Source organism: Diabrotica undecimpunctata, chromosome 2 (assembly GCF_040954645.1).
Source record: "Diabrotica undecimpunctata isolate CICGRU chromosome 2, icDiaUnde3, whole genome shotgun sequence".
NCBI classification, from domain to species: Eukaryota; Metazoa; Arthropoda; class Insecta; order Coleoptera; family Chrysomelidae; genus Diabrotica; species Diabrotica undecimpunctata.
In genome coordinates, this window is record NC_092804.1 from 149,483,353 (window position 1) to 149,511,040 (window position 27,688).

At 32.7% G+C, this 27,688-nt stretch overlaps 2 protein-coding genes across 4 annotated transcripts in view; one reads left to right on the top strand and one right to left on the bottom strand.

Moving 5' to 3' along the window:
• Positions 1–27,688, bottom strand: part of LOC140435041 (DGAT1/2-independent enzyme synthesizing storage lipids) — an 86,925-nt gene that overhangs the window by 32,888 nt on the left and 26,349 nt on the right. Inside the window, exons 1-2 of one of the 3 annotated variants that reach the window (XM_072523724.1) lie at positions 14,433–14,590; positions 6,792–7,028 (exon numbers count right to left, since the gene is read on the bottom strand). In XM_072523724.1, coding sequence (XP_072379825.1) covers positions 6,792–7,028; positions 14,433–14,478 — 283 coding nt within the window. In that variant the 5' untranslated portion in view covers positions 14,479–14,590. Of the gene's footprint in view, positions 1–6,791; positions 7,029–14,427; positions 14,591–27,688 lie in introns of those variants that run through there. The other 2 variants (XM_072523725.1, XM_072523723.1) reach the window with 2 other exon arrangements.
• LOC140433496 (uncharacterized) lies at positions 190–2,270 on the top strand. Its single transcript, XM_072521484.1, has 3 exons — positions 190–626; positions 973–1,478; positions 1,630–2,270. The coding sequence occupies exons 2-3, from the start codon at positions 982–984 to the stop codon at positions 2,045–2,047; spliced, it is 915 nt and encodes a 304-aa protein (XP_072377585.1). The 5' UTR covers positions 190–626; positions 973–981; the 3' UTR covers positions 2,048–2,270.

The window sequence follows — 27,688 nt, forward strand, 5'->3', positions numbered from 1 at the left end:
GAACTAAACGGTCCCCCCTTTCATTTCTGTTACCTAAGCCATATTTTTAGTAATTGTTATTGTTATATGGGTCATTGTTTTGAAAATGTACATTTTGATGTCCTTCAAGCAAAAATAAGGTATAGTAACAAAAAATAATTATCAAAATATTACACTCAAATAAAGTGCATTAAAACCTAAGTTCCTATGATTTTTTAAATTCCACAAATAAAATCTACTCTGTATTTTTTTTTAATTAAAGGGTTCAATTCTCACTTTCGTTAATGTCCCCACCTTGTTCATATAAGCTTTGAAATAGAAAAACAGCATTCTAATATATTACATCTAAATAAATAATTACAGAAAATTATAAAATGGCTGACATTATTTCTTAGTTTTATCATTCTCTATAAAATAATTTATTTTATAGTTTAAAATTCGATTTTTATAGGTGTCCTCATCATTCATTCTCACTTTCGTTAATAGAATTATTATTTGACATAAATTTAGTTAGTCGGCGCTGATAGTGTGACATTAAAAGTGTTTTGACAAGTCTTGTTTAATTTAATTAAATCCTTGAGAGAGGTATGTTGTTCTGTGAAATTTAACAAATATTAACAGTAAAACGGTGTTAAGACCCACAAACGGTAAGCATAATGTTTCACTTTTGTTAATAAGTGTATTTAAAAAAAAAATTTAATCAATAATGTTTGCAAACGGTATATGCTAGGAAATTAAGCAAAGTAGTTATTTTTAAAATGGCGTCACCATCCAAACAATTTACACGGGATTTGACGGGAAATTTATAATAAAACCTCACTTAAGTTAATCTCACTTGCGTTAATTTATGTGTTAACGAAATTGAGAAAAAGTTAACATAAATGAAGTTTGATTAAATTTTTATAAAATGTTCTTATTTTGTACTTAAATCTTGATAACATATTTTCTAAAAAATAAACATATATTTTTTTAATTTAATATGCTATTTTGAAGTTTTTAGACATGGCAAAGTCAGCGAAAAACAATGAAAAAAAGAAGAGCATTCTTCGGGAAAGATCAAAAAATGCGATGCGTACGTTAAGAGAAAAAATAAAAAATAATCCGGCATTACATGAAGAAGAAAAACGGAAGGTTAGAGAGCGATATAGAGCTAGAAAAGAAGCGGGTAAAGTAAAGAGAATTGATGAATTATCAGAACGAGAGCAAAGAAATATTAGAAAATGTTGGCGAGAAAAAAGTAAAAAATCATACTATGCAAAAAAAGAAAGAGAAACACTTTCGGCTCAGCTTAATGAAATAATCCCATCATTTACTCCAGTTCCTGAGGAGTTTGCAGAAGATATTACACCTCAACAAAATCCACAGCCTGAGTCATCACGACAGTCTTTAAAAGGAAAACAAATAGTACGAAGAAATAGGAAAAGAATGAAAAAAGAAATAGAGCTTTTAAAAGCTAAATTAGAAAGGACATGTAAGAAGGTTTCAAAATACAAAAAAAGGTAGGTATTATATATCTATGAAATAATTTAAATCTTAACAAAAATAATAGAATCAATAAGTAAACATCATTTAAATTTCATAATTTCAATTACAAAGTTAGTAATATTAAAATTAAAAAAAAAATGTAAAATAATATTACCTTTTTTTTAGATATGAAAGATTAAAGAAAAAAGGTCCTGGCACTCCAACTAAAAATGTTCGGGAAATGCTCATTGGGCAGAAGGTTACTCCAGAAGTAAAACGGAAACTTGTAATTGGAGAAGTGCTTCAGCAGCAGGTAAAGGAAAACTACAAAGAACAAAGAACATTTAAGGACAAGCAAAGATTTGTTGTGAAGCAACATTGCAAAGCAAAAAAATATAGGTGTGAAAATTTGGTAAGATCAGTTAGTTCAAGAAGAATCCTAAAAAATAAAAATTCTGGGCAAGTATTAAAAAGAAGAAGGTTATTGTTTTTAGGATTAAAGGAAGTTATCTCAAGCTTTTTTGAAAAAGATGAAGTAAGTCGGTTATGCCCTGGCAAAAAGGACACTGTTATAAGAAAATTAAAAAGCAGAAACGGTACCTAAATGATTCCTTAAAAAATCTTTTTATTCTATTTAAGGCTAAGCATCCTGAAGTTAAAGTGGGCTATTCTAGATTTTGTAGATTTCGACCTTTTTGGGTGTTGTTTCCCACAGAAAAAAGCAGAGAAACATGTCTTTGTATAATTCATGAGAATTTCACTTTACTTGTAACTAAATTAAAGTCATTGCATATCATAAATGCTGCTAATTCAACAGAAGTAGTGAAGGAAATACGTTGTGATGTTAGCAATGAAGAATGTTTAGGGCGTTTATGTTTAACATGCCCCCATAAAGAAATACAGCTCTTCAATGTTGATGACAGCATAATAATTTATAAAAAATGGCTTTCAAAAAAAGTGAAATTATTGTTAAGGGCGAGAAAAAAATGTGTCAAAAGACAATAAAGGAAGAAGTTGAGAGCACAAAAGAAAATATTGTAAGCATCTTTAAAGAAAAACTGCCCTATTTTTTAAAACACTAACTTAACATTAAACACCAATATAAATGTATCGACACAATTAAGAATAGCCTAAAGGAAAATGAGGTTTTTATACACCTGGACTTCTCTGAAAATTATATATGTAAATATGGACGAGAAATCCAATCTGCTCATTTTGGTGGTTCCAAACCACAGATAAGTTTGCACACTGTAATGGTTTATACCCAAAACAAAAAAAGTCCAATGTGTACATTTTCCGAGAATCTTCGTCACGATCCTTTTGCTATATGTGCCCATTTGACACCCATTGCAGAATATGTAAAAACCTTAATTTCCAGTATATCTATGGTACATTTCTTGAGTGATGGACCATCCACACAATATAAAAATAAAACTACGTTTTTTTTAGTAGTGGCATATATTTCGAAGCTTTTTACCTGTCAAGCTATAAGATGGCATTATAGTGAGTCTGGACATAGCAAAGGAGCACCAGATGGTATTGGGGGATGTTTGAAAAGGACAGAAGATAGTTTAGTGGCCCAAGGAAAAGATTTAGACAACTTTAATAGTTTAATTAAAGAACTTCGAGAAAATTGTAAGGGGATTTTATGTCATACAGTTTCTAGTTTGGAAATTAAAAAAATTGAAAATGAAGTATCCACTTCAGATTTAAAAACATTTAAAGGTACAATGACTATAAGAGAAGTTGTTTGGACAAAAGCCTCCTATAATTTACTAGAGGCAAGAACATTATCATGCTTGACATGGGGAGTTCAAGAATGTTGTCATTATAAAATTGGTACCATGGACATCACACATTTAAATCCGTCCCAAAATAAGAATGATCAGCACCCACAGATGCAATCAAATGAATCTATCCTTTTTTATACTTTGTTTTTAACTTTAGAATTGTTTCTTATCCGACACCCTGTTAGGGTAAAAGGAAGGGGAGAAAGAAGAAAGAAAGAAAGAATTGTTTCTTTTTGCTTTATTTTTAAGATTTTCTTAACACAACTTGTAGTATTACATGGTACATCTGGAAAACAAAATAAGGAAAAAGAAGTAAAGTTCACACAACGAAAACAAGTTCAATACAAAGATATATACTCATCAGACTCGGATAGTGATGAAATGACTCTAAATGAGTCTAAGACACCAAAAACAAAATATTCAATTAGACGAAAACTTAATAACTTTATTGTGGTTAAGTTATCTTCGAAAAAGTATAGTAAAAATTTTGTTGGACTGGTAATAAATATTGACAAAGATTATAATTATACTGTAAAGTTTTTAAAACAAATTCATAAATACAAATTTGTCTTTCCTGAAAAGGAAGATGTGTCTACCATTTCATTAGACGAAGTTGTTTGTATTTTGACGTCACCTGATCTAAACAAACGGGAACAATATATTTTTAGTTCTTTGCCAAGTAATATTTATATTTCATAAGTGTTTCTGTTTTTACAATATTATTATACAATTTCACATTGCATTTTTATAACTAAGAATACAATTTTTATTTTCAAACTTGTTATTTTAATATAGATTCCTATTTTCTCACTTTTGTTAATTACTATCTCACTTGCGTTAACAAACAAATTATAAAATCTAAAAATTTAAGAAATATAAAAATGTTTAAGCTTTACCTGTTATTAGAGTATTAATATTTAGATCTTCTGGTTCTATGAAGGTCTTTCATAGTTGGCTTTTTAAATTTTTAACATTTAATTTTTTTAAAATTGAAAATGTACATTTTAATAGCAATGACCCATATAACAAATAATAAAATAATAATTGTAAGTAATTGACACCCTGTGTATTTTGATATAACTTTAAATACGTCTGCATTTTCTATAATTAAGCTTGTACCCACAATTAAAATATTGTTTAGCTAAATTCATCGGTTTCGGAGTTATTAATTTTTTTTTAATGCCCTACAATTTAAGAAAAATCGAAATATCTCCGGAATTACAATATTAAGGTATAAAAAATGCAATAAAATACTGGGCGTTCCATAAAAGCAAACATACGTTTGATACGTCCACTTTATGAGAACCCTGGTATATTTCAAAATAATTTTAAAACTGCCTACATTCCTATTCAGTTATATCAGCAAATTTGTTGTATGTATTTTGTTTCGAACACTTTCGGTAATACATCTGTTTTGAGAGTCGACACTTGTTCCTAGAACGGCATCCATTCCATACCCAAACAATTCAAACACAGATGTTGTTCTTTACCCGTTTACCTCTAAACACTCATTTATATGTAATTTCTTAGGGTAATAAAAAACATTTATAAACAATCCAGGAAACACACTTTTGAAATAATCCAATAATGATTAATTATGATTCATTAATAGGATCTTATTGCAGAGAATATTTATTACAATTAACATAAATATCTATATAAAATTTAGTTTTTATTTTATTTTTCATGTACCTAGTTACTATAAATTTTCTAGAGGCCTATGTAACCACTCTCTTGTATATAAATAGACAAACAATTTTATATAAGTTTAGTTTTAAGTCTTAAATGTACCATTGATATAGTCCAAGATAAATATTGTAAATAAACAATGAATATACATTGAACCCAGTGTTGTAATCTTTACAATCTAAAAAAAAATAAACAAAAAATATGTAGATGTGTACCAGAAAATATCATTTTATTATTTTTCTTCGAAAAAAAAGCGTTAAACCTCTCTATGAAAAGCAAAACCTTTAATTACAAACTCTTACAATTATCTTTATTGTAATATGAAGTCAAAATTGAATAATTCACTCAAAATATTGTCATACATCACCTTCATATTTTGTCATATCTACATCATGGGTACTTTAGTTTATTGTTAAACGCATTTACGATTATGAGAAAAAACTCTTATAAAATACTACTTTTTTGAACTTTCATGACATAAATACTTGGATCTTCCATAAATAATAAACAATAAATAACTTTTTATTAATTTCACGCCTTAAATCAATTATTTATCAAATACGCTATCAATATTATTTAATAAACAACTCAAAATATTCCTGAAGCCGTGTCAAATATTTAGTAGCCTTGTCACCACATTCAGTTCGACTGAGTGCGTTGTATGACAAAGATAGCAAATATTCGATTTGGAAAATATCACCACGGACATGGTGTTCATTTTTTTCGAATCCTGAAAAAACTAATAAATATTTTTGAAAAATTTAAACGCAGAATGAAAGATTACATTATTACCGAGGGCCGAAAGTCCCTTAGAATAAAAAATAAGTTTTTTTGAATGAGATATTTGAGATTAAAAATCACACTAAATTTTCTCTTCTTTTTCACCCCTGTAACTTATTACAATAAACATTATAGAAGTTTTCAGGGACTTTCGGCCCTTGGTAATAATGTAATCTTTCATTCTGCGTTTAAATTTTTCAAAAATACTTATTAGTTTTCTCAGGATTCGAAAAAAATGAATGCATTTAAAAAGCATTGACCCGAAATTTTGCGCCTTCGCTCTTAAACGTCACTTTGTTTAAATGAACTACCACTGTAGTAGAGGTAGGGTCGTATACAACATTTTGTATAAGGGTAAGGGTATAAGGTAACTGTTTGTATGGGAAAATAAAACCGTTGCTTCTAATATTCTGTTTATGATTTTCTCACCTATTAGACCTTCCTAGGACTTCAAATAAATATCAAAGCCAAATCGATTCAATCGTTCTCGATTTATTAAAAAATAATAATAAAAACGTAAAATGACGTTTGTTAAACGTCATTTTATGACATTTTATATGTAGTTGTAAAATATCACAAAATGACGTTTAACAAACGGATCAATTGAACTAAAACTGTAGAGATGAAGTCGTATAAAATATTTTGAATTTACGATTAAAAAAATAAGGGTCCATGCCTCGTCAACACATGAAACCTTGCCAACAAAGTATAATACTGTATAATTAAATAAATAAAAGTAATAACCTCTACTATATATTAAGGAATATGCATATCCAATTACAATGCTCCCATACATTATTCAGTAATGGAAAATATTTGTTAACAATAAGAATAAAAAAAATATTAAACAAACATTAATGTTCTCACGAAAATTGTCTATTCACACGAACTATAAACGTTTGAAGACATTTAATTTGACTTAATGAAATAAATTTTATTAAACAATAAAATGTGCAAAAAATAACTTTGTAGTAAAATATAAAAAAATAAATACAATAATTGTAAGAAATGTTTGTGTTCAGAAATAGTGTCCAATTCCATTCCATAATAAATAATATTAATAATAATACAAAGAAAATATTAACTTACCATGCCATATCCATCCGTGAGCATCCCACAGTGCGCCGACTGATTTTCTAGCTGCATCCCACTTGTCACCAGTTTTTAAAGTTCTTTTAATGGATTTCCAGTGAAGTTTGTATATATAGAGCATAAAAGCACTACAATATAGGAGAAGTGCAATCATTGCTGGTAGAAGGAAAGTTATTATTAGAGGCGCTAAAAACCATGTTATCCATAACGAATAATCGATGTCCACGTAATTAACTGAAAGAAAAAACAAAATAAATATTATTGCAAAAACAGTTTCTCGTATGAAAATAAGGTATATTAACGTAAATTATAAAATTTTTAGGCCCTACGATTAGCCAGGTACTTTTTTCCTCCATCGATGCATCAGACCGATCGCAAATGAAATTGAAGAGTTAAAAGGTAAAAAAAGTTTTACAATCCACTCAAAGAAGTAACGAAACACACTAGGGTATCTAGTTATGTCACCATAAGCATATCAATTCCAATGACAGCTTGTTTATACCAGCAGTATCAAGGAAGTCAACACTTACAGTGTGAACTTGTCAAAAAACCAAAATAAAAAAGAATTAAAGAAAAAATTTGGGACCATTGAACAACCCATGATTCCAGTAATAGCAACAATACTGGACACAAAATTTAAAACCATACACTTTATGTGGCGCTTGCAAAAACAATGCGCTAGTGGCAAGTCCCAATAAAGCGTAAAAGAGCAAAAACAAGTACCAAAAGAAATACTACCAGGATATACACAATATTCGCTATGACAGTGTGTAAACCTTTCTTTTTACAAATCTTTAGAATATCAAGTTGCAAAGTCAATGCAGCATATGAAACGTCCACTGGGTGTTCGAGATTGTCGTGGCCACAGTGGAGATAATAATAAAATTAACGAAAATCGTATGCAAAACGTAATTGAGCACATAATGAAATTCCCCAAGTACAAGTCACATTACAGAAGAACTAACACAGAAAGAGAATACTTATCAAAAGACACAACATTAAGTAAAATGTATGAATTGTATATTGAAGAAGCACACAATGATCCTATTAAATGTTCCTTTGACAAAAAAATATTTTTAACACGAGTTAATCTTCAAAGAAAAAATTTAAAAAAAGATACCTGTAGTAGATGTGATTGTTTAGAATCAGAAATTAAAAATTGCTCATAAAACGAAAATTTGACACAATGTGTCAAAATCAGTTTTTGGCGCTTGGTCTAGTGATGCATGCGCCGTCCATATTTGAGTCTCGGTACTTTTGCATAGTATTAACCACCCGCGATTCAGTGCCTCACTGTGGTGCAAAATATGGTTGACTATTTCAGGTTTTATACCACAGAATATTTTAAGTCTGTAGCTCAAATCTCCATGAAACAGAAGACATATAAACTCCATTAAGCTCCATTAGGAAGGATAGGACAGTTCCTGTAGATATGCAGGACAGGCTGCCAAATAAGTACCCGTGGATCAATTGAGGACATGACACAGGTCAGCAGCTGTGTCATTAGTGGCCCGTGGCTGAAGAATACAATTCCTGACAGATGCGGTACCAGAAAGTCGCAGGCGGCAATCAAGTTGATTTAACCGGCTGTTATACTGCGAACACTCACCAACCCGTCTGGAAGGCGTGGTGTGTTAATGCCAATATATCCCTTAAAACCGCCATGTCAGATTTTAAAACAAATACAGATTTACCCCAGGTGGGAGGATGCGTTGTCATCAACATTGACAACGTAACAATCAAAGGAAAGGATAAATTCAAATACCTGGGGTTCATAATCACGAAAAAGGCAACAACAGAGGAAGAAATTACACAAAGATTAGGACAAACAAGAACAGCAATCCGACAACTTAACTCAGTATGGTGGGATAGACACCTAAATATGAAGACAAAAACGCAGATTTATAAAACATTAGTGCGAAGTATTATGACATATGGGGCCGAAAATTGGATCATAAACAAGAAAAACAGCAGTAAGATAATAGCAACAGAGATGGAATGCCTGCGAAGATGCTGCAGAGTAACAAGAATGGATAGGAGAAGTAATGACGAAATAAAGCAAAGAACATCAATAGAAACAGACATACTAACATATATAGAACAAAAAAGACTAAAGTGGTATGGACATGTAAGAAGAGCTAGCGACAGCAGATGGATAAAAAGAATAACCGAATGGAGCCCCATAGGAAGGAGGAAAAGAGGACGACCCCGAAAATTCTGGAGGAACGAAGTAGACGACGCCATGAGTAAGAGAGGACTAAACGATGGAGAATGGAACAACAGAGAGAGATGGAAACGGTTGAGCGAGGGAAGGCAGTGAATACTGTAGAATCCCTAAATATATATAGGGAGGATGCGTCCAAAATCTTAGACTGATTTATCAGTTTGTCTCAAGGATTCTGGGGAGGGGGGGCTGACTATACGGAAACCCAAAAGCCCCATAATTCTTTACGTTAGCACATACAATAAGACAACAAGTCTACTGTTCCAGGAGAGATTCACAGAAATGGAAACTGAAATGAATAAAATTAAATGGGATCTCATAGTATCAGCGAAATTAGAAAGAGAGGTGAAACTTTAATAACACTGAAATTAGGGCATATATTCTATCAGACTGGCCCTAAAACTACATCAGTTGGAGGTACCGGTTTCTTTGTCCATAAAAACCACGCGAACAAGATAATAAACATCCAAAGTATATTATCTAGAGTGGCATATCTTATTCTGAAGTTGAGCAGTAGATATCAACTCAAAATTATCCAAGTATATGCTCCAATAACAGACCATACAGACGAAGAATCGAAATATTTTATGACGATATATCTACTGCGCTTAATGATTTTCATCTCATCTTTATGTGGCGACTTCAACGCAAAAATAGATGTAAAAGAAGCAGAGCTAGATCCTTGGGAAAATTCGGTTCCCCAGGAAGAAATAACCGAGGAGAAACGCTATTAGGATTCCTACTCCAGAATAATTTATTCAACATGAATAGCTTCCTTTACAAAAATATGCACAGAAGATGGACCTGGGAAAGTCCAAACGGTAGAACAAGGAACGAAATCGACTACATCGTAAGTGTCAAAAAACAAATAATTAAATATGTAACAGTACTCAACAAGTTCACCACAAGCAGTGACCACAGAATGATACGAGCGAAAGTCCAAATCAACACAAAAAGAGAAAGAAACATGATGATTAAAAATAAATCTCATGGTATCTGGACACCCCCATTAGATATCAACTAATATCAGGCACATATCAGTAATAAGCTACTACTGCATAAAACTGTCAAGAACGATCTTAACGACTTGAATAATTGCATCATAAACGCCTTACAAGAAAGTCACCGAAACTAAAAAACGGTCACCACTGTCCTAAAAGAAAATCAGATAGTAAAATCACGCTTATTTCGGCGTAAAGCTTGGTGATCAGGACAAACCTTGGGCTCCACACAAAGTGTGCTTTCAGTGTGTCGAACTACTGAGAAAATGGACAAAAGGTACACGTAACTCTTTACCCTTCGGCATTCCTATGGTATGGAGGGAACCAAAAAACCATGGAGACGACTGCTACTTTTGCTCCTGCGATATCAAGAGTTTCAATTGAAAAAATAAACATAAAATTCAATATCCTCATTTAACTTCTGCTAAACGACCTAACTACGACATGACAGCCCTGCAACATCCGGAAGTTAAAAAGCAAGTGGGGGAATATATTAACAACCAAGTTAAACAACTAAAAGAAGAAAATAACATCCAACGAGAAATCAACCAATTCGAAGAAATAATTAAGAAAACTAAACAAGATCTGCTAAAACCAAACAAAGAAACAAAGAAGAAATCTTGGATGACTCCAGAAATCCTTCACTTAATGGAACGCAGAAGGTTAATTAAAGGAAATAAAGATGAATATAAAAAAATGCAGGCTTACATCAGAAGAAAAATAAGAGAAGCTAAAGAAAAAGAAGCTGTAGAGAAATGTAAAGAAATAGAAATACTACAAGCCAAGCATGACAATTTTAATGTACACAAAAAGGTAGAAGAAATGACGGGTACTTTTAAAAAGCGAACACAAATGAAACTCATAGACACCAATGGAAAATTAATCATTGACACCCAAGAGATGAAAGACAAATGGAGAATATATTTGGAGACACTTTTTCAAGATCAAAGAACGGATTATAGGCATCCATTTTCAGAGAGGATGACGGGCCCGGACATACTTAAATCCGAGGTAGAAGAAGCAATAAAACGGATGAAAAGCAAGAAAGCTGTAGGGCCTGATAATATCAAAGCTGAATTTTTAAAACTCTTGGAGGTAGAAGGAATAAACTGGATCACGGCTGTCTTCAATAAAATATACAATACAGGAATCATCCCTGATAAATGGCTAGAATCAGAATTCATAGCGATACCTAAAAAACAGGGGGCTAAAAAGTGCGAAGAATATCGAACAATCAACCTAATGAGCCACATGTTGAAACTGTTTCTTAGAGTCATCCATGGAAGAATTTATAAGAAGTGCGAGGAACAAATATCGGACAGACAGTTCGGCTTCATTAATGCAGTGGGTACCAGAGAGGCACTTTTCGGAGTACAGGTACTGATTCAAAGATGCAGGGACGTTAACTGCGACGTATACGCGTGCTTGATCGACTATGAAAAGGCATTTGACAGAGTTCAACATCAAAAGATGATAAATATTTTAAAAGAAGCAGACCTGGATGACAAAGACCTCAGAATAATTTCAGAACTATACTGGAATCAGACCGCATACATGAAAATTAACGGAGAAGAAACAGATCACATAAAAATACTACGTGGAGTTAGACAGGGATGTATCCTATCGCCGTTGATATTTAATATGTACTCAGAGAAAATTTTTAACGAGGCTCTTTACGGAATAGACGAAGGCATCCTTCTAAATGGTGAAAGAGTAAACAATGTTAGATATGCCGACGACACCATGGTGATAGCAGATAGTTTAGAGGGACTTCAGAGGCTAATGGACAGAATAAACGAGTACAGTCAACAGTACGGACTAAACATTAATACCCACAAAACGAAACAAATGATTATCAGCAAGGAGAATATAAATGGGGCTCATCTATACATTAATGGGACGCAGATAGAGCGAGTAAAACAGTATTGCTACCTGGGAACTATTATAAACGAACAGTGGAGCAATGTACAGGAAATAAAGTGCCGCATAGGAAAGGCAAGAACGGTCTTTAACAAAATGAGCGCCATCTTCAAAAGTCACAACATATTCCTAGATACAAAAATGAGACATTTGAGATGCTATGTTTTCTCTGTGTTGTTTTACGGGGCGGAGGCATGGACGCTTACAGAGACCACTATTAAAAAACTTGAAGCATTTGAGATGTGGCTTTATAGAAGAATGCTGAGAATATCATGGACGGCAAGGATCACGAACAAGGAAGTTCTAGAAAAAATGAAGAAGGAACCAGAGATTGTGTTTACGATCAAACGCATAAAATTGCAATATTTGGGACACGTTATGAGAAATCAGCACCGTTACTTCCTGCTGCAGTCTATATTGCAAGGTAAAGTCAAAGGTAAGCGAGGACCCGGTAGAAGGAGAATATCATGGTTGCGGAATTTAAGAACATGGTTTAAGAAAACCTCAACGGAGCTGTTTCGAGCCGCAGCCAGCAAGGTCATGATTGCCAATATGATTTCCAACATCCGAAACGGATAGGAACCAGAAGAAGAAAAAGAAGAAACGACCTGTATCTCATGGAGCAGGAATCCCTATTCCTCCACCTTTTCTTCACACCATCCAACAGCAATCATCAGAGGAAAGTTTAAACGAAAAAACCGATGAAGACGAATTCAATCCTGAGATAGATCAACCTCAAAAGTTTATCCAAGCTGAAATAAATGACTTAGTGAGAGACTTGGGCCTATCGAAGGATGCTGCACAAATCTTAGGATCACGACTGAATGATAAAAATCTATTGGCTCCAGGTACCACATTTTCGTAGTATGGGCGTCGTGAAAGAGAATTCGCGGAATATTTTTCTCAAGAGGGCTCACTGGTGTATTGTCATAATATTCCTGAAGTAGTCATGAAACTGGGAACTGACAATTACGATTCCACATCATGGCGGTTATTTTGGTTCTTCTAAGAGAAGTCTAAAGGGTGACTTGTTGCACAATGGTAATACTTATGCTTCAGTGCCCGTTGCTCAATCCGTGCATCTCAAAGAAACATAAGAACCTTGAGCTGTTGCTAAATAAAATAAAGTATAGCGAATATTGTTGGCAACTCTGTGGAGATCTCAAAATAATATCCATGCTTTTGGGTCAGCAGTCTGGATTCACAAAGTAACCATGTTTTTGTGCGAGTGGGATAGTCGAGCACGAAATTTACATTACGTTAAGAAAGAGTGGCCACAAAATTAGTTCTTTTGCCTCTTCTTCACATAAAGTTAGAATTGATGAAGCAGTTTGCCAAAGCTTTAGATAAACAAGGTGACTGCTTTAAATATATGTGCGACAAATTTCCTGCACTTTCTGAAGCTAAACTTAAAGAAAGAATTTTTGTAGGCCCTCAAATTCGAACCTTAAAATCGGACAGATTGTTACAGAATACAATGATCCAGGATGAATCTGAAGCATGGAGTTCTTTCGTAAAAGTTAGAGACGGTTTCCTAGAAAACAACAAGTCTCCAAACTATAAAGAAATTGTAGCCAATATGGTAGAAAATTATAAAAAACTGGATGCAATATAAGCGTCAAAATTCATTTTCTGAATTCCCACGTTGACTATTTTCCCGAAAATCTTGGAGCTCTCAACAAGGAGCAGGGAGAGAGATTCCATCAACATCTAAAAGAGATGGAGAGACGTTACCAAGGAAGATGGGATATAAGAATGATGGCTGATTACTGCTGGACCTTGAACGGAGACACGATCACAAAAACCCTTAAAAAAAGACCACAAAACGTAGTTTTCATGGAAAGAGAGAACGATTTTATTCAAAAAAACCAAATATTGTCTAACGTAGGATATACTGAATTCTTTTTTTAAGAACAACTCAATTTTGAGTGTAATCTTGTATTAAATAAAGTTTCAATAAATATTTTCTCGGTATTTTTGGCAATTTCTATGAAAAATTTTAAACACACTTTTCTTGAAAACCTAACATGCTGGAAAAACACTAAGTAAAACTTAAAACAATGTTTCATGAAAAAAAAATGTAGGCCTGTGTTATTATTGATCAATTCCATTCCAATAATATTTGTAGTTAATTTCCAAAAAATCATTCATCATTCTCTTTGTCCCATTGAAAAAAAATTAAATCATTAAAACGTAATATTCTATTTGATAATAGCCTCAAAACTATATTAAGAAACAAATGGAATGTAACTATTAAATTTTAGTGGTAAACATTTGCATAACTACGGGAACTATAAATATATGAATGGATTACGAATATAAAGTGGAGAATATAAATTGTAGATGACTGGAGTAGTTGTATTCACTCACAAAAATGGAAGTTAAACCCAAAGGCACCGAAAACATGAAATGTACTAAAACTGAAATGATCCACATAGAGTTGATTAATTAATCGTGACTACGTTAAATAAATCTAATTATTAAATACCATACTTATCAAAAATCCAACGATTAAGAGACACTGTCCAGAAATATTCATTATTTTTAACCAAAGTTTATTTTACTGTACACACAAACACATATTCTACAAATGATTGTAATTTGACTAGTAAAGCAGGTAAGCAATAATACAGATTGTCAGCATTTTTATTTTAAACAATTTGGGTAAATATCATAAGGTGTATATGTTATAGAATTTTCAGCGCCGGACTTGAAAACTCCAAATCCTCCAACCACTAATAAGTTGTATTTCCGCTAATTACGTTTGAGTTATGCGGATAATTAAAATATTAGTAATTAAGTATACAGTTTGGTGGTAATGAAAGGAATAAATTCGTTATTTCGTAAACCGGAGACTTTAAGGAAAAATCCTGAAACCCGTCGATTTTTATTTTTAAATAAGCTATTCGTAAGAATACATTTTTATTTTTGACGTCATCTATGTGAGCGTGATGACGTCATTGCTAAAATTTTTAAATAGAAGGGGGGTATTGTAATACATCATTTGAAAGGTCTTTTAAATACCTATTCAGCCATATCAATATGTCTGAGTAATTGATGTTTGTAATTGTTTAAAAAAATTATTAAATATTTATTATTATAATAAATATTTATTAAGTATTGATATGATGTATTATTGACACCCAAAAATAAATTTTATAAAGGCCATCACTGGTAATGAAATGTATTTTTTATCTACTTTTTACCTTTTTAAAGAAACTAGTTACCTTATCAATATGAACATTGATAGTTGGACATTCAAACTTAATTATCTTTCTGTCAAGTGATTAATAGTATTATTGTAGTAAACGTATTCAAAAAGTCTTTGTATCTTTGAACATGAAGCTAACTGAAACGCAAAGAATTGAAATTCTCATAATGATTGGTTATGGAGATAAAACACGTACGCAGAAAGAAGTATGTGCGTTATTTAATAATAAATACCCCCGTCGAGAACCAATTTCACAATCCACTGTAAGCAAAATTGAGAAAAAATTTAGAGAAACGGGTCATGTTAAAGACCTTCCTAAAGGTAGTAGAAAACCAATATCTGAAAACCAACAAGTAGACGTTTTGTTAGCTTTTCAAGATAATCCTCATAACAGTTCACGGCAAGTAGCATTAGATAATGACATGGACCATTCAACAGTTCTTAAACAGTTAAAGAAGGAAAAGTGGCATCCCTACAAAGTAAGTTTAGTACAAGAACTTATGGAAGATGATTTTGATAGACGAATTGAATTTTGTGACATTATAATGGAACTAAATAACAGAGATCCGATGTTTTTAAAAAAGATTATTTTCTCTAATGAAGCTACATTTCTACTAAACGGTCATGTCAATCGTCAAACTTATCAGTACTGGGCTACGGAAAATCCACACTGGATGCAAGAGTACCGTACTCAATACCCAGAGAAAATTAATGTTTGGGTGGGAATAATAGATAATAGGTGTATTGGATCATACTTTTTCGAAGAAAACTTAACAGGTCCTCGATATTTAGAATTTCTTCAAAATTTCTTGCTTCCAGAATTGAACCGGTTGTTTCCAAACAGAAATGATTTATGGCTACAGCAAGATGGTGCGCCTCCACACTATGCTGTCTTGGTACGTAACTACTTAAACAACGTCTTTCCAAATCGGTGGATAGGTCGAAGAGGAACAATAGAATGGCCGCCTAGGTCACCTGATTTGACTCCTCTTGATTTCTTTTTATGGGGATATTTAAAAAGTAAGGTGTATCAAAATAGACCACAAAATATTAATGAACTGAAAGAAAGAATACGTAATGAGGTTGTTCAAATAACTCCGGAAGTTTTAGAGAATGTTAGAGAAGAGTTCGCGGCACGCCTTTCTCATTGTATTTTAGCTGAAGGTAAACAATTTGAGCACTTAATTTAGGTTTCGATGTATTTATTGAATAATACTTAATAAATATTTATTGTAATAATAAAAATTTAATTATTTTCTTAAACAATTACAAACTTTAATTACTTAGACATATTGATATAGCTGAATAGGTATTTAAAAGACCTTTCAAATGATGTATTACAATACCCCCCTTTCTATTCAAAAATTTTAGCAATGACGTCATCACGCTCACATAGATGACGTCAAAAATAAAAATGTATTCTTACGAATAGCTTATTTAAAAATAAAAATCGACGGGTTTCAGGATTTTTCCTTAAAGTCTCCGGTTTACGAAATAACGAATTTATTCCATTCATTTCCACCATACTGTATAGTAAAACAGTATAGTATAAGTGTAGGAATTAAGAAGGCGAAATTTTTATTCTTTCTTTCTTTCTCCTCTTCCTTTTACCCTAACAGGGTGTCGGATTTGGGCTAGCTATTTTAATTTCCATTTACCCACCTCTTCCATTCTTTTCTGTTTCCTGCCATTATTTTCAATTCCTCGAGTGATTTTTGTTTAAGTTTTCCCGCCTCTACTACTTGCTGTATCCATTTTTTTCTTGGTCTGCCTCTTTTTCTTTTTCCGATGTTTTTTGCTTCATAAATTTTTCTTGTTATTCTATTGGATTGCATCCTCATCAGATGCCCATACCAGTTCATTTGTCTCTTTGCTATTTTGTTCATTATCGGTTCCTGGTTGGCCATTCTCCTAATAGTCTCGTTGCTTAATCTATCCCATTTTGTCTTTCCAACTATCCTTCTTAGATGTCTCATCTCCATTGCGTTTATCCTGCTCTTATGTTTTTCCAGAATTGTCCAGTTTTCACTTGCATAGAGCACAGTCGGTATCACTATTGTGTTATATATTTTTATTCTTGTTTCTCGTGCAAGTTCTCTTTTTCCCATTATTGGGGCTAACGCATAATATAACTTGTTTGATTTCTTTACTCTATTTGTTATTTCCCAGTCTAGTTTTCCGTCATTAGTTATTATACTTCCCAGGTATTCGTAAGTTGTTACTATTTCCAATTCTGAGTTTTTACATTTTATCTTTATTTGATTATCTTCCTTATCTCCTTTGCCGCTGATTATCATTATCTTACCTTTTTCCTCGTTTATCTCCATTTTAAGTTCTTCTATTTGTTCTACCCATATATCCATTAGTTTCTGCATTTTATTCTCGGAATCTGCTATTAGTACTATGTCGTCTGCATACATTAAGGACTCTATTGTTACCGGTTGTAATCTGCGGTAACCTATTATTGTCTGTAGTTGATTAGTTCTGACTCTAGTGTTTCTTATCAATTCGTTCATTACTATTATGAATAGCAAAGGACTGAGACTATCTCCTTGTTTAATACCTCTCTTCCAATTAAATGTTTCCGATCTTTCCCCTGTTATTTGTACCCTTCCTTTTACCTCTTTGTAAGTACTTTCTATAATTTTTATCAATGCATTAGGTACGTTAATTTTCCTCAAGCATTTCCCTATAATATGTCTTTCTATCGTGTCAACGAATTTTTTTTATTAAATAGTTAAATTAAATAAATAGTTATAAAAAATAAAAACTTAAACTTGAATCCTCTATTTTGTCGAAAACTAGTAAAAAATTCGAAATTATCTTAATCATACTGTTATTTTAAAATTTATAAAATTTACACATTTCCAAAACAGTATAGCAAATATGTTTCTGGAGAATATTAATGGTTCTCAAATTCATACTGATTAATATCCCAATAGCTACGTAAAATTATTATACCATGCGGTCGATATGTAAGGAATAAATTCATTTTTAGCGTCATTATGTACTTTCTGAAAAAAACCTAAAACAGGTTGATTTTTATTCTTAAATTGACAATTTATAGTATGAAAATATTATACCCCTCCAGCACCCCCTTTGAATTATAAGCACCTCCTCAAATATTTTAAATAACAAAGGGGGTCGTATGGAATCTTGTTAAAAAGGGATTTTAGTCCTTTGTTCAACAATATAAAGTTTTTTAAGTTTGGTGCAATCATAACTGAGAAAATTGATTTTTAATATATAAAGTTTTGATAATGTCTCTATCACAAAACTTTAGGTTGAATGAAGATAATAATGTCAAAATATTTACAACGTATTTTTCAATGAACTTTACAATTAAATTAAATGTTCAAAATGACCACCATTATTAACTTCTTGACAATAACCGAGGCGATTTTGGAATTCTCGTACAACATTTTACATTAATTTCATTATTTTGTTAATTTCTTCCGTTATCCTAACTTTTAAATCAGCAATAATGTTTGGTCTTTTAAAATATACTTTAGATTTTAAATAACACCATAAAAAGTAATCGAATAATCAAATCGAGGGATCTAGCCGGCCATTCGATCGTTCCACGTGTTCCAATTTACCTATTGGGAAAAACCTCGTTTAAATAATTTCTTACTATACGTGCAAGATGCGGTGGAGCTCCGTCTTGTTAATATGGTGCCCAAACATTAACTTTTTTTAGGATATTGCGTGTAAGTCTCACACACCCAGTGAGAATTTTCTCTGTTCCAATATCTACAGTTCTGTATGTTAATCGTTCCGTTTAAATGAAGAAAAAACTATTGTGTTTATGAACTGCAAATCTGCGTTCATTCTGTCCATAATCATTTCACAGAATTCTTGCCTTCTATCAGGATTATCTTCATTTAACTCCTAAACCAACTGAACTTTGTAAGGGTATTTTTCTTTATGCGAAACTCTCAAAATAGATGATTTACTTACATCATTGACGGCGGCAACTTCTCGAGTTGTCTTATGCGGATTTCCCTCAATCTCTAGAAGTACATCTAACTTTTTTTCTTCAGTAAATTTAACATTTCTACCTGGTTTTTCCATATTTTTTTACATGTCCATTATAACGAAACTTCTTTTCAATTTTGCTAACTGTAGACTGCGAAATTTGTTGACCAGGGTATTTATTATTAAACATTTCACAAACCTCCTTTTGAGTTCTTGTTTTATTACCGCAACCAATCATAATTAAAATGTATATTCTTTCAGTCTCGGACAAATGAGCTATAATTAAATTAAATACGCGCACAAATATACTGACGTCTTTTACTAACTTTAAATATCTAAATGACAGCAGCCTACTAGATTCATATCAATTGTTTATTTGGCTTTTTGATTAATATTTTATTATCTTTTTTATTAAGTTTTTTCCCTATTGTTTAGCAGAACAGATACGAAAATACCTGATAATTTCTAAAGTATATTTTAATAAACCAGGCAATATTGCTGATTTAAAAGTTAGGATAACGGAAGAAATTAACAAAATAACCACCGAGGTCATACAAAATATTGTATGAGAATTCCAAAATCGCCTCGGTTATTATCAAGAAGTGAATAATGGTGTTCAAGTTAAACATTTAATTTAATTGTAAAAATCAATTTTCTCAGTAATGATTGCACAAACTCAAAAAACTTTATATTGGTAAACAGAGGACTAAAATCATTTTCTAACAAGGTGCCACACGACCCCCTTTGTTATTTAAAATTTTCGAGGGAGTGCTGAAGCGGGATAATATTTTCATACTGTAAATTGTCAATTTAAGAATAAAAATCGACCTGTTTCAGATTTTTTTTCACATAGTACATAATAACTCTAAAAATGAATTTATTCCATACATATGGACCGCCTGGTACATAGTGAATGTGGTAGGTATTCTTCTTAACTGCATGGAACATATTTAAAGCAACTTTTGTTCTTCGATTCACGTTCAACCCAAAGATAGACGAGAAACAAAATTGGGGAGAAACTGGCACCAAATAGCACAAAACAGAGAAGTTAATAATGCATGGGTATGCCTTTGTCCAGGAGCAAATGCAAAGAGGGCGAAGAAGATTGCTCTCTGAAACCTTTCAGCGATGAAACTGTCCTTATATTGTAAAAATCCAAACATATTTTTCCAATCTCTAAATCCAGACGTTTACCTACATTTCGTAAAACTTAAGCCTATTACTACGTGAACATAACCTAACCAAACCTTCGCTCACCTTATCTACCCAATCTCAAGCACTTGAAAAATATGTTTATAATTAACTCAAAATAAGGATAAAACTTAATTATTTTATGAAAAATACTAACAATTATAACCTTCAATTGATTAAAACTCTGTCAAGTTTTATTTTTCATAAGAAACCATATTTTGTGCACGGATGACAACACCGATAAGAATGATCTGTATTGAGTATAATAAAGGGTGATTCATTTAGAGGTACTTTTTTCAACAAGAAAAAACAATGGGAAAAATTAATTTTATTTGAAAATATTTATTATCATACAAAAGAATCATTCTTTAAAATTACTTCTTAAAGATAATTTCTTTTAAATGTTGGCCATGACTATGATTAAGTTGGTTCATTCTGAAGTTCCAATTCTCGATGACTCGTTCCAGCATTTCGATTGGTATTTCACCAATGACTCGAGTAATATTGGCCTCCAATGCCTCAATCGTATCTAGTTTATTCATGTAGACTTTGGACTTTAGGTAGCCCCAAAATAAAGAGTCTAGCGGTGAGATGTCACAGGATCTAGGCGGCCAATTCACTGGTCCAAAGCGTGAAATAATTTGTTCACCGAATCGGTGTCGCGGTAAAGTCATGCTTTCACGGTCTCTAGGGCAAGTGGCGTCGTCCTGTTGGAACCAAATGGTGCCGAAACCACGAGCTTCAATTTCAGGTACCAAATAGTACGTTATCATGTTACGATAACGGTCTCTATTCAGAGTAACATTCTGGCCGGCCTCTGTTTTAAAGAAATATTAACCAACGATTTCACCAGTCCATAAACCACACCAAACAGTTGTTTTTGAGGGTGTAGTGGCAACTCTTGAACCTCTTTGGGTTGTTTATCACCCTAAATACGGGCATTTTGTTTATTAACGTACGTCAAAAATGGGCCTCATCTAAAAACAAAATTTTTCTCGAAAGCAGTGGATCTTCTGAAAGCTTATCAAGAGCCCATCGACTGAAACGGTGACGACTCGGAAGGTCGGTCGGCTTCAGCTCTTGCACTAATTGAATTTTGTAAGCTTTTAAACCAAGATCTTTACGTAAAATACGCCAAGTTGTTGCATATGACAAGCCAAGCTGTTAAGAACAATGACGAATCGATTCTTCATTATTTTCGAGTACACTATCCGTTACCGCCGCTATATTTTCTTCAGTACGTGCTAAATGTGGTCTATTTGGTCGCGTGTTATCTAAAAATGAAAACTGGGTTTCAAACTTACTAATCGTAAAGCGAATTTTAGGTTCGGTAGGCCGATTATGTGGACCATAAATTACTCTAAAGCACATTCCTCACAGAACTCCCATTTTCAAAATACAACTTAATAATTTCTAGACTCTGTGCCGGGCTAAGTCTTTCCATCATGGAAATGTCAAATAATACTGAACAAAAGCGAAATATCAGTTTGACAGTATTCATGCACGATCTCCAATCAAATCTCCACCAAAAAAAGTACCTCTAAATGAATCACCCTTTATAACAACTGTCATGGCTGTTGCTGTTATCAATTCATAGTAATCACTCTTTCATCTCTTTCATTTCATAATTCCTTGTTAAATGGAAAATACATAACGATTAACGTTAGGCGAACAATAATTCGGTTTAATAAGAAAAATTCATAATTTGTAATATACCCCGTCCTATCAATGTCGTCTCGTCGGCATTTCCGTCCTTGCCTCGTATGCTCTGTAGAGAGCTTCGGCTGTCGAAGATGAAGCTCTGCTTCAAATCCATTTTGGTATGGTTTTGCGTGGTTGGTTGCTGCTAGTCTTAATAAAGACTAGCTCTTCTTACATTTAGAAATAAAACACCTATTTGAAGTGCAGTAAAATCAGCCTCAGTAGGGTAGACTGTAAAAGGAGCAAAGCCCCAGCAGGAGGGCTCCCTGTAGACGACTCTATGTTGTGGAAGCCCCTGAAGAACCGACTGAGATGACCTGAAAATCGCACATATTTATGCACGAGTCGAGGCGAGGCGATGCGCATCAGCGTGCACTGTAGTCATCGACTAAAACCACGCGATGACCTCCACCTCTTTGTGAAAAATTTATTTAGAAAAAATAAAAGTTAGAGAAATACAAAGTTTGGAAAAGGTACAAAGTTAGAGAAAATGCAAACGTTCGAAACAAAACACAATACATCACAACAGCTTCCAGGACGTGGTGGTGTGGTGGCTTCATCTTCTTCTCCTACAGGTCATAAAATACAACTCTAGGGCTATGACAGCAAGACTAGCATATAAATTATACAGAAATTTCGAAACAAGCATCATTGATGCACCTTGGTATTGCCTAAACAGCGACATCCATCGGGACCTTCAAATGGAGACTATTAAACATGTATAAAATTGCTAGTAGTCACGAACAATGGCTGCTTTAGCATGTCAACGTCAAGACCATCCAGCTCCTGGACAACACGGATATAGTGAAAAAGTTCAAAAGGACAAAGCCTTTTGAGTTAGTGAAATGAGTGGCAATGCGAAGAAGAGTATGGTGCGGGAAATATGCTACACAATAGTTATAATGTAGATAAGTTATTTGACTCTGAAGTTATAGTTTCTTAGGTTAGAATAAAAATTGATCTAATGTTAATTAGATTGTAATATTTCTGGAAAATAAAAACAAATTGAAAATCATGCTGTATACTTATAATATGTATATACATTATACAAATGAGTTTCAATTAGTGAAGCTTAGTTCCAAAGTATATCTTATTTAAATTGCTAAAAACAAAAGATAGTCACAACTAAATAAATTACATTATAATATACTAAAAAGGTTCAGGTCTGGACTACGGATAACGGACCATATTTTCCACAAGGAAAATGAAATTCCTGCAGTTGGCTGTATGCCATGAATCACAAAAGTTTCATTTAAAAATCCTTTATAAAAGGAATACGAGCCCCTTCCCATATCAGTTGGCCCACCTATGGAATTTGCAGTTTAAGTCGACTACCATAAAAAACATACTCTGCATGTTTTTATAGGTTTCCATTAATATGGCATTTTTATTAATATTTATTAAAAACATTACCCTTATGGTTTTTTATTTATTTTCAACAATAAAAAAAAATTCACTAAACCCTGGCTATGCATTCACGTATGTTGACATACGTTGATTTTTTCATAATTACGTTAAATCCAGAGGTGGCTATGGAAAAATGATATCAAAACAATAATATTGTCAGTTAATGTCAAATGTATTTTGTAGTATTGTAAAGCTTTTTGCCGTTTGTGAATTGTACCGAGTGGTCCAATAAGCCGATCTCTCGGCTATATATCAGAAACTATTCATGTTATAACTTTAGGAGAAAAATATCCTGAGTAAAAGTGGCCAAGAGAAATCGCTGGAAATAACTTTTAAGTTTCTGGGTTAACCGCTAGGGGGCGTAACCTGTGAAGAAAAATTTGAAAACCAGTTTTTTGTGAAATATGCCCAATTATACCAAGTGTTAAATAAGTAAACTAGAAGGAGGCCTAAATTCCGCACAAAGTTGTTCAAGTACTTTTTTTTATTTTTTCAAATACAGGGTGGGGGAAAGTGGGAAAGTATTTGTGAATAAATACCTATAACTTTGGTTTGGATTAACCGATTTTAACGAAATTAGTGTCAATAGAAAAAGTGTGGATGGTTTAATTTACATCTACTATAAAACAATTGCATTTAGTTTTAATTGTCATGGGAAAAGGGTACTTTCGAATAGAAAAAATTAAAATTTGTTTTCCTTCAAAATGTTTAATGGAAACACCTATTTATTAGGAAATTATAATGGAACTGGATTAAATTCATAACAAAATGGCGCCAACCGCATGTTGATAGCTTTTGTCGAACTCGAGATATAAATAAAAACGCATAAACATAAGTAAGTAAAATATTGACTCACCCTTTATTATAACTTAAAATTAAATATGTGAAAGATCATACAAATGTCTCGATCATTAAAACTTAATGTCCAATTAAATGTTTAAATTGTTTTCCATCGTTGTCCACACAAAGATGTAATCTTTCGCGCGTAGACATAACAGCTGCTTCAATCTCAGTTGTTGATATACTATTTATTACGTTTATAATGAGCTGTTTCATGTCGTCTCGCGTGGTTTGTCGAGTTTGGTTTGTCGTCATGTTGTAATAGCATATATCTTCTTGTTTGTAAGGAAATATCTTCCAATAAAACAGGCAACTGACTTTCCAGAAAATCCAAATATGTTTCGCCATTTAAAGTTCTATCAAAGAAATATGGACCTACGATCTTTTCATCAACTATATCATCAGTTGTTGATATACTATTTATTACGTTTATAATGAGCTGTTTCATGTCGTCTCGCGTGGTTGGTCGAGTTTGGTTTGTCGTCATGTTGTAATAGCATTTCTCTTATTGTTTGTAAGGAAATATCTTCCAATAAAACAGGCAACTGACTTTTCAGAAAATCCAAATATGTTTCGCCATTTAAAGTTCTATCAAAGAAATATGGACCTACGATCTTTCCATCAACTATACCACACCAAACATTAAGACTCCATCTACCTTGAACCTGCATTCATGTATCCAGTGCGGATTTTCTTCAGCCCAATAATGCATATTATGCAGATTAACACCACCCGCACTATTAAACGTAGCCTCGTTTGTCCACAAAATCTTTGACATGATATGCGGTTGTTCTTTTAGCAGACCTAACATACAATTGCAGTAATCTAGCCTTGCATCAAATTCTCTCTCATGTAAAGCTTGGTGGAGAACTACATGATAAGGATGCAGTCTAAAAAACAGAACAACAAATATTGGTCAAAAAGAAACCACTATATTTACTAAAACTTAAAAAATCTTAAAAAATCCACAATTGTTTCACAAGATAAATCGTGCATAAGTATTTTTAAGAAACGGATAAAAGGATAAAAGCGCCGTGTTGTCGTTTTTATCGGAATATTAAAATAACAGTTGAATAAAGTTTAAAGGGAATTCCAAGTTTCTGACCTAAACGTTCACTTTATAATATGAAAAACCAACCTGTGATGTTTTAAAATCCTTAGAACAGTAGTTTTGGGTATGTTTAGTTCTATAGAGATTTGCTGACTACTTATATGTATGTGGATTCTGTCTTCGGTCATACATCTACTACGTCGTTTAAAACAAGGACGATGAAAACTACCAGTTTCTCTTAATCTTCTTGCCTTTCTTTCAAATACTTCTTTGCCATAATGTCTCCTGTCAGGATATCTTACAGAATATATACGTGAGGCAATAGCGGCATTTTGGTGACATTCGAAATAAACTCCAATCATATCATACAATTCTGCATTTGATATACTCATCACGAATTATGACTACTGATAATTAATTACTAATATTAGCAATATTAATATCTATTGAAAAAAGTGCAATCTTCAATTCGAGTTATAATATAACACTTCTTAACAATGTTTTGACTGCTGTCAATAAATAAACAATATGAACTCCATGTCAAATTCATTGTCGTAGCCTACTTAGTTTCGAAAAAACTATTTTTAATCGTATGAAATAACAATGGTCAAAATAGGATTAAACATTAAGATTCTTTTGCTATAAAAAAATTTAAAAGTACCTACTGACTGATTTTTTAATTTAATTTATAATACAGGGGGAGTCAATACTATACTTACTTATGTTTATGCGTTGTTATTCATATCTCGAGTTCTACAAAAGCTATTAACATGCGGTTTACGCCATTTTGTTACGAATTTAATCCAGTTCCATTATAATTTACAATAAATAGGTGTTTCCATTAAACATTTAGAAGAAAAACAAATTTTAATTTTTCCTATTCGAAAGTACCGTCTACCTATGACAATTAAAACTAAATGCAATTATTTTATAGTAGATGTAAATTAATTCATCCACATCCTTTCTAGTGACACTAATTTCGTTAAAATCGGTTGATCCAAACCAAAGTTATAGGTATTTATTAACAAATACTTTCCCACTCTCCCCCACCCTTTATTTGAAAAAATAAAAAAAAGTACTTGAACAACTTTGTGCAGAATTTAGGCCTCTTTCTAGTTTACTTATTTCACACTTGGTAAAATTGGGCATATTTCCCAAAAAATTGGTTTTCAAAGTTTTCTTCACAAGTTACGCCCCCTAGGGGTTAACCCAGAAGCTTGAAAGTTATTTCCAGCGATTTCTCTTGGCCACTTTTACTAAGAAATTTTTTCTCCTAAAGTTATAACATGAATAGTTTCTGATATATAGCCGCGAGATCGGCTTATTGGACCACCCGGTACAATGGGTCGAGGTAAAGTTATCGATGAAAAAATTTGTTCAATCATTATTAGTTTTTTTAATTCTGGAAAATCCAATTGGGAAATCGCGAATATGTTGCAATTGTCACGCTATAGTGTAAGAAATACAGTCAGAAGATACAAAACTACATTTTCGGTCGTCACAAAACCTAGAAATGCACGAAAAAGTAAAATAACCGAAGCAGATTGAAGGGCATTAAGACGCATTATAGTGAAAAATAGACGAGCAAATTATATGGAGTTAAGGGTTTTATGGAGTGACATTATTGAAAGACACGTTTCTAGATCAACATGTTCACAAATTGGGATTTGGTACTTACAAACTAAATTTTATATTAGGCTAAGGAAAAGCTACTTTTAACATTACGACAAAAGAAAAATAGACTAAGATGGTCAAAAGAGCATAAAGATTGGACTCAGTCGAAATGGGATTCAATATAATGGAGCGATGAGTCCAGATTTGAAGTGTGTGTTGGAGACAGTAGGAGTCGCGTCATTCGTAGGAAAAACGAAGCTTTCCATCCCGACTGTCTAAAAGAAAAGTTAAATTTCCTGCATCTGTCATGATCTGAACAGCATGTCGTCTAAAGGTGTGGGGAAGTAACATTTTATCGATGGGATTGTAAACACGGACAAATATTTAAATATTTCAGAAGAATCTCTTTTACCGATTATGGAACACCATTTAACATCAGCGTAAGATTTTGTCTTCGAACAGGACGGCGCAGGTTGTCATACCTCAAAAAAGAGTTTAAAATGGATTGAAGACCATGGCATACCACTTCTGGAATGGGTTTCTAACAGTCCCGACTTGTCCCCGATAGAGACTTTGTGGCGCGAAATGAAAACAGCTTTGAGAAAACATCCTGCCAGGTCCGTCAACGAATTGAAGGAAAAATTGCAAGAAATATGGGATTCGTTTACATTAGAATCTTGTCTGAACTTGGTAAAAACTATGCCTCGAAGAATTGTGGATGTCATTAAAAATAAAGGGGATGTAACTCAGTGGTTA

Excerpts from the sequence above, each read along its gene's own strand:
- LOC140433496 (XM_072521484.1), top strand. The coding sequence starts at position 982 with ATGGCAAAGTCAGCGAAAAACAATGAAAAAAAGAAGAGCATTCTTCGG. Across the intron at positions 1,479-1,629 it reads GTTTCAAAATACAAAAAAAG|ATATGAAAGATTAAAGAAAA; the intron begins GTAGGTATTATA and ends CCTTTTTTTTAG.